Raw genomic sequence first — 8,458 nt, 5'->3', positions numbered from 1 at the left:
ATTTTTATGCAAAACCTTTACAGAACCCTCAGTAGGGAGTTAGGGGAGCAGAACGTGAAGCCTCGCTATATTTTACCCATATTTAAGACATTTATGAGCCATTTTATAGGAGTTTGGTGATTTTCTCAACTCTTCGTGTATGTTAGCCCATAAATATTTTGATAATATTGCTTCTGGATGATTTTTTTTACAAAATCTTTACAGAACCCTCTGTACTGTTAGGAGCCATTTTATAGGAATTTGGCGATTTTCTCAGTTTTTTGTGTGTGTTGGCCCATAAATATTTTGGTGATTTTTCTTCCGAACGATTTTTATGCAAAACCTTTACAGAACCCTTCGTAGGGAGTTGGGGGAGCAGTACGTGAAGTCTCACCATTTTTTACACATATTTTGGACATTTAGAAACCATTTTATAGGAGTTTGGTGATTTTCTCAACTCTTCGTGTATGTTAGCCCATAAATATTTTGATAATATTGCTTCTGGATGATTTTTTTTACAAAATCTTTACAGAACCCTCTGTACTGTTAGGAGCCATTTTATAGGAATTTGGCGATTTTCTCAATCTTTTGTATATGTTAGCCCATGAATATTTTGGTGATATTACTTTCGGGTAATTTTTTTGAAAAATCTTTACAGAACCCTCTGTAGGGAGTTTGGGAGCATTACGTGAAGCCACACCATTTTTACACATATTTTTGACATTTTTGAGCAATTTGATAGGAATTGCGCGATTTTCTCATTTTTCATGTGTGTTAACCCATGAATAGCTTGGTGATTTTGCTTTCGGGCGATTTTTTTGCAAAACATTTACAGAACACTCCATAGGTCGTTAGGGTAGCAGTACGTAAAGCCTCACAATTTCTTACACATATTTTCGGCATTTAGAAGCCATTTTATAGGAATTTGACGATTTTGCTTCCGAACAATTTTTATGCAAAACCTTTACAGAACCCTCAGTAGGGAGTTAGGGGAGCAGAACGTGAAGCCTCGCTATATTTTACCCATATTTAAGACATTTATGAGCCATTTTATAGGAGTTTGGTGATTTTCTCAGTTTTTCTTGATGTTAGCCCATGAATATTTTGGTGATATTGCTTCCCGATGAATTTTTTGCAATATCTTTACAGAACTCTCCGTACGGAGATGAGGGAGAAGTACGTGAAGGCTCACCATTTTTTACACATTTTCTGGTCATATTGGAACCATTTTATAGGTATTGTGCAATTTTATCATATTTTCATGCCCATGAATAGTTTGGTGATTTTGCTTCAGGACGATTTTTTTTGCAAAACCTTTACCAAACTCTCCGTAACGAGTTGGGGTAGCAATACGTGAAGCCTCACCATTTTTACACAAATTTTAGGCATTTAGGAGCCATTTTAGAGAAATTTGGCGATTTTCTCAGTTTTTCGTGTGTATTATTGATAACGTTCAAATATACTTCTTGAAAAGAAATATAAACGATCGTATGCAATATATTTACCCAACTATGAGTCGGGGTCGATCCCACAGAGAGTATGGAAGAATATTGTCAATAGCAAATATTTAACTCGATAGTCGTTATATAAAAATGGGGGGATTTAAATTGAAATAAAATAAAAACAATAAAAAGATATCTTTGAACTAAGTATTTATTTATATTCAGATTATTAAAAGTAACTAGGAATGTGTTCCCCATAAGCTCATAACGCAGTAATCCTAATAATAGTAATCCTTTTCTAGTGTATTACATGCAAAGTGATAAGTTAGGTATCTCTAAATCCTTGATCCGGCATCTAAAGAATTTCACCCCGCACCTTGATCCGGCTACGTGTGTATAATTACTAACCCTTACCTTTACCTCATATTAGACATCATAATCGATGTTTGGCTTAGTTATTACTTCGCACCAATCAACACTAGCTTATTAGATAGTATCACACTAAATCTATGTTGATAATTCTTTTCTTGTTAATTACCTCCTTGGTCCGGCAAGTAGTAACAAGGCGAGTTCTAACGTTGGCCACCGTTAAAAAGACTTCTAAACGAAAGAATTATCAATACATGCAACACACTATTCAAGAATTGCTTATTTACCATTCATACTTTGTTAATCGCTCATGGATCCCACAACCCTAGTTATGAATTTATTAAAATAAATATGCTTGTGTTAATCATAAAAAGTTAAGAACAATAGCTAAACTATCTTTTATTAATCACGAATACAAATAAATAATAAAGGAGAAGAAAGAATAAACCACAATTCTCCGGCCTCCACGGCGGCTCTTCCAAAGTTCCTAAAGCTAGAAGAAAATTTATATTGTGTCTTCTATCTTGATTCTTGGCTTCCAAAATAATTATTTTCATGCCCTATTTATAGATGTAGGAAACCCTAAATAAAATAATTGAGTCCAAACAAATTAGGAAATCAAAACCCGAAAGGAATTGGATTCCTTTTTCTCCGCGTGTAGCTTCCAATTTTGTGCGCGTAACTTCTTTTGATGTTGCTGCCTGATACGTGGAACAGCAGGTAAGTTTTTCTTTCCTTATTTGCATATAAATTATATTAATATTATATTAACTTATTTCCATTAAGCTGTCTGCTTGATTTCCTTCTTCAACTTTCCATCTTTAATTCGTTGTAGCTCCAAACATCTCCAATTTTCCATCAATTTAATCCTACAAATAAAATACATAATTTAGCACAATTCATAAAATTCATGCTCAAAAAGGACAAATATAAATAATAAATGTGAGGAAATAATGATTAAAAATATGTATTTTTAGCCTCACATCAATTATCGCATTAATATTTTGGTGATTTTGCTTCTTGACGACTTTTATGCAAAACCTTTACAAACCCCTTTGTAGGGAGTTGGGCGAGCAGTATGTGAAGCCTCACCATTATTTACACATATTTTGGATATTTAGGAGCCATTTTATTGAAGTTTGGGAATTTTCTTAGTTTTTCGTGTATGTTAGCCCATGAATATTTTGGTTTTTTTGCTTCCAGACAATATTTATGCAAAAACCTTTACAGAACCCTCTGTAGGGAGTTGGGGGAGCAATACGTGAAGTCTAACCATTTTTTACACATTTTGGACAGTTATGAGCCATTTTATAAGAATTTGGTGATTTTCTCAGTTTTTCACGTGTGTTAGCCTAAGAATATTTTGGTGATATTGCTTCTAGATGATTCTTTTTCAAAACCTTTACAGAAGTCTCCATACGGAATTAGTTGAGCAGTACGTGAATACTTACAAATTTTTACACATATTTTGGGCATTAAGGAGCCATTTTATAGGTAATAGGCAATTTTCTCAATTTTTTGTGTGTGTTAGCCCATGAATATTTTAGTGATATTGCTTCAGGATGATTTTTTTTTTGCAAAACCTTTACTGAACCCTCCGTAGGGAGTTTAGGGAGTAGTACGTGAAGCCTCACCATTTTTACACATATTTTGAAAATTTAGGAGCCATTTTATAGGTATTAGGCGATTTTCTCAATTTTTCGTGTGTGTTAACCCATGAATATTTTGGTGATATTGATTCCTGAAGATTCTTTTACAAAACCTTTGCAGAACCCTCCATACGGAGTTAGGGGAGCACTATGTGAAGCCTTGCCATTTTTTACAAATATTTTGGGATTTCAAGAGCCAATTTATAGGTATTAGGCGATTTTCTTAGTTTTTTGTGTGTTAGCCCATGAATATTTTGGTGATATTGCTACCAAATGTTTTTTTTTTTTTGCAAAACATTTATAGAACCCTATGTAGGGAGTTGGGGAAGCAGTACGTGAAGCGTCACCATTTTTTACACATATTTTGGGCATTTAGGAGTCATTTTACAATTTATTCAGTTTTTCGTGGGTGTTAAGCCTATGAATATCTTAGTTATATTACTTCAGGATGATTCTTTGCAAAACCTTCATAGAACCCTCCGTAGGGAATTAGGGAGCAGTACGTGATGTCTCACTATTATTTACACATATTTTAGGCATTTAGGAGTCATTTTTATAGGAATTTAGCGTTTTTTCTCAGTTTTTCGTGTGTGTTAGCCCATGAATATTTTTGTGATATTTCTTTCGGATGATTTTTTTCTAAACCTTTACAGAACCCTTCGCATGGAGTTGGGAGAGCAGTACGTGAAGCCTCGCCATTTTTTACAAATAATTTGGGCATTTAGAAGCCATTTTATTGGTATTAGGCGATTTTCTCAGTTTTTGTGTGTGGTTATTCCATGAATATTTTTGTTATATTACTTCCAGATGATTTTTTTGTAAAACCTTTTCAGAACCCTCCGTAGAGAGTTGGAGGAGTAGTGTCTGAAGCCTCACCATTTTTTTCACATATTTTCGGTATATATGAGTCATTTTAATTTATAGGTATTAGGCGATTTTCTCAATTTTTTGTGTGTTAGCCGATAATTATTTTGGTGATATTGCTTACGGATAATTTTCTTGCAAAACCTTTTCAGAACCCTCCGTAGATAGTTGGGGGAGAAGTACATGAAGCCTTACTATTTTTTACACATTTTGGGCATCTATAAGGCATTTTATAGGAATTTGTGAGATTTGCTCAATTTTTCGTGTCTAACGTCTATGAATATTTTTGTGATATTGCTTTCGTATGATTTTTTTTAAAACCTTTACAGAACCCTCCGTAGGGAATTGGGGGAGCAGTATGTGAAGCCTCACCATTTTTTACTCATATTTTGGGCATTAGGAGCCATTTTACCGGGATTTGGTGATTTTCTAATTTTTTTTGTGTTTTAGCCCATGAATATTTTGGTGATCTTCCTTTCTGATGATTCTTTTGCAAAACCTTTACAGAGCCCTTTGTAAGGAGTTGGGGGAGTAGTATGCAAAGCCTCACAATTTCTTACACATATTTTGGGCATTTAGTAGTCATTTTATATGTATTAGGAGATTTTCTCAATTTTTCGTGGGTGTTAGCGCATGAATATTTTGGTGATATTGACTCTGGATGATTGTTTCTCAAAACCTTCATAGAACCCTATATAGATAGTTGGGAGAGCGGTAAGTGAAGCCTCACTATTTTTTACACATATTTTGGGCATTTAGGAGCCATTTTATAAGAATTAAGCAATTTTTTCAGTTTTTCGTGTATGTTAGTCCCTGCATATTTTGGTGATATTGTTTCTGGATGATTTTTTTTAAAAAAACACGTTTATAGAACCCTTCGTAGGGAGTTGGGAGACCAATACATGAAGCCTAATAATTTTTTACACATTTTTTGGCATTTAGGAACCATTTTATTGGTATTAGGCAATTTTCTCAGTTTTTTGTGTGTGTTAGCCCATTAATATTTTAATGATATTGCCTCTGAATGATTTTTTTGTGAAACCTTTACAGAACCCTCCGTAGGGAGTTGGAGGAGCAGTACGTGAAGCTTCACCTTTTTTACACATATTTTGGGCATTTAGGAGCCATTTTATAGGTAGTAGACGATTTTCTCAATTTTTTGTGTGTGTGTCCATGTATATATTAGTGGTATTAATTTCGAATGATTTTTTTGCAAAACTTTTATAGAACCCTCCGTAGGGAGTTGGGATAGCAGTAAGTGAAGCCTCATTTTTACACATACTTTGGGCATTTAGGAGTCATTTTATAGGAATTAATTTGACGATTTTCTCTGTTTTTCATGTGTGTTAGCCCATAAATATTTTGGTGATATTGCTTATGGATGGATACTTTGCAAAACCCTCCGTAGGGAGTTGCGGGAGCAACTCGTGAAGCCTCACTATTTTTACACATAACTTGGGCATTTAGGAGCCATTTTATAGGAATTTGGCGATTTTCTCAATTTTTCGTGTGTGTTATCCCATGAATATTTTGATGATTTTACTTTCGGATGATTATTTTTGCTAAACCTTTACAGACCCCTTCGTAGGGAGTTGGGGGTGCATTACATGAAGCCTCGCCATTTTTTACACATATTTTGGGCATTTAGGAGCCATTTTTTTAGGTATTAGGAGATTTTCTCAGTTTTTCGTGGGGTTTAGCCCCTAAATATTTTGGGAATATTGTTTTCGCGTGATTTTTTGCAAAACCTTCATAGAACCCTCCGTAGATAGTTGGGAGAGCGGTACGTGAAGCCTCTCTATTTTTACACATATTTTAGGCATTTATGAGCCATTTTATAAGAATTAGGCGATTTTCTGAGTTTTTCGTGTATGTTAGCCCATGAATATTTTGGTGATATTGCTTATGGATGATTTTTTTTTAAAACCCTTTACAGAACCCTCCGTGGGGAGTTGGGAGACTAATACGTGAAGCCTCACCATTTTTTACACATATTTTAGGCATTTATGAGCCATTTTATAAGTATTAGGCGATTTACCTCAGTTTTTCGTGTGTGTTAGCCCATGAATATTTCTGTGATATTGCTTTCGGATGATTATTTTGCAGAACCTTCATTGAATCCTCCGTAGGGAGTTGGGGGAGCAGTACGTGAAGCCTCACTATTTTTTACACTTATTTTGGGCATTTAGGAGCCATTTTACAGGAATTAGGTGATTTTCTCAGTTTTTCGTGTGTGTTAGCCCAAGAATATTTTGGTGATTTTGCTTTTGGATGATTTTTCTAAAAAACTTTCAAAGAACCCTCTAGGGAATTGGGGGAGCAGTACGTTAAGCCTCACCATTTTTTATAAATATTTTGAGCATTTAGGAGCTATTTTATAGGAATTAGGTGGTTTTCTCAGTTTTTCGTATTTGTTAGCCTATGAATATTTTGGTGATATTGCTTCCGAACATTTATTTTTTTTGCAAAACTTTTACAGAACCCTCCGTAGGGAGTTGGGGGAGCAGTACGTGAAGCCTCGCCATTTTTTACACATATTTTGGACATTTAGGAGTCATTTTATAGGAATTTGCCAATTCTCTCAGTTTTTCTTGTGTGTTGCAATTCTCTCCGTTTTTCTTGTGTGTTAGCCTATGAATATTTTGGATATTTTGCTTCCGGATGATTTTCTTGCAAAACCTTTAGAGAACCCTCTATACAGAATTGGCGGAGCAGTATGTGAATCCTCACCATTTTTTACACATATTTTAGGCATTTTGAACCTTCCGTAGAAAGTTGGGGGAGCAGTACGTGAAGCCTCACTATTTTTTACACATATTTTGAGCATTTAGGAGTCACTTTATAGGAATTTGACGATTTTCTCAATTTTTTGTGTATGTTAGCCATGAATATCTTGATGATATTGCTTCCAAATTATATAGACAATGAGTTTAATTTAATAGGTTAAAAAACTAATGGACTAACTAATACATACCAAAAATTCAAAGATAATCTTGAATTTCTGTTTCGTGACATATTTTCCATCTTTGCCAAAAAGGCTTAAGGGTCGCATCTAATATTCCTTCACATGATAGAAAACTAGGTGGGGATAAAATCAGATATAAGATTGTATTAAAACTTAATTAAAAATGCTAACAGTAAGATTAGGCTATACATGATTTCTACTTGCATGATTCAAACGGTTAGTTAATAACAAATTTTTATTTGTTTTATTATATTCTCAACATGTTTCTCGTGGGTAAGATTCAAAACCATGACTTATGTCAACTCTAATATTAAGAGATATTAAGTGATTTAAGTCTGGAGGAAGTAAAAGTTGATCAAAAAAAATTAAAAAAACAACACACTAAAATTAAAAATATAAAATAACAGAACAAAATTGAACATGCATATAACCAACATGAACAGGATATAAACTTAATTAGATATAAAAACCAAATAACTAAAAAATAATTAAACAGAATGTCAACTTCAGTTCCAATATGAATAATTTAGACTGCAGTTATACTGTCAGCGCATAAAAATTAAACTCCTTCGTCTAACCAAAGATATCGAGAACAAAATCCTCTTCATCAGACTCTTCTTTCTCTTCCACTTTCTTTTCCTCCTCCTTCTTCTCCGCCACCGCTGCACCAGCAGCAGCACCACCACCACTAGCTACCACAAGACCACCACCGGAAGGCACTGAAGCTAGCTTCTCTCTTCCGGCAGCAATAAGTTCAGCAAGGTCTCTTCCTTTGACTTGAGATAATAATAACTCAATTTTTGTATCATCAGCTTCCGCTCCGACGGAGGAGAGAATTGCTTTCAAATCCTCCGCCGTGGGATTGGTGTTTCCACCCAACACAGCCAACAAGTAGGTGGCGATCACCTTCATTGTTTTGAGATTTTATTTTTTTTGGACTTGATAAAAACTTGGGAACAAAGAGTGGTTTAGGGTTTTTGAGAATATATAGTGTTGTTTGGTGTTTTAAAGGTGTTTTTTTTTTCCTTTTTTGGGTTTTTTGGTGTACAAGTAACGTAAGTAATAATAATTCTTAAAGACAAAAATATAACCTCCATTATGTTAAGATAAAGATTTTTTCCTTTTTTTTCTAATTTCATTACCAAAAATTAATGCAAGAAATTTTAAAAAGGGTTAATATAATAGTACTT

General features: G+C 34.2%; 1 protein-coding gene across 1 annotated transcript; it reads right to left on the bottom strand.

The window, feature by feature from the left end:
• Positions 1–7,779: 7,779 nt before the first annotated feature.
• LOC102580255 (60S acidic ribosomal protein P2-like) lies at positions 7,780–8,241 on the bottom strand. Its single transcript, XM_006343565.2, has one exon. It carries the CDS (start codon positions 8,178–8,180, stop codon positions 7,842–7,844), a length of 339 nt encoding a protein of 112 aa, XP_006343627.1. The 5' UTR covers positions 8,181–8,241; the 3' UTR covers positions 7,780–7,841.
• Positions 8,242–8,458: the final 217 nt, after the last annotated feature.

The sequence above is a fragment of the Solanum tuberosum genome, unplaced genomic scaffold, assembly GCF_000226075.1.
Source record: "Solanum tuberosum cultivar DM 1-3 516 R44 unplaced genomic scaffold, SolTub_3.0 scf00047, whole genome shotgun sequence".
Lineage (NCBI taxonomy): Eukaryota > Viridiplantae > Streptophyta > Magnoliopsida > Solanales > Solanaceae > Solanum > Solanum tuberosum.
This window is presented reverse-complemented; position numbering and strand designations above follow the sequence as displayed.

What these genes read in the sequence shown, in the direction of transcription:
- LOC102580255 (XM_006343565.2), bottom strand. Translation starts at nt 8,180, where the DNA reads ATGAAGGTGATCGCCACCTACTTGTTGGCTGTGTTGGGTGGAAACACC.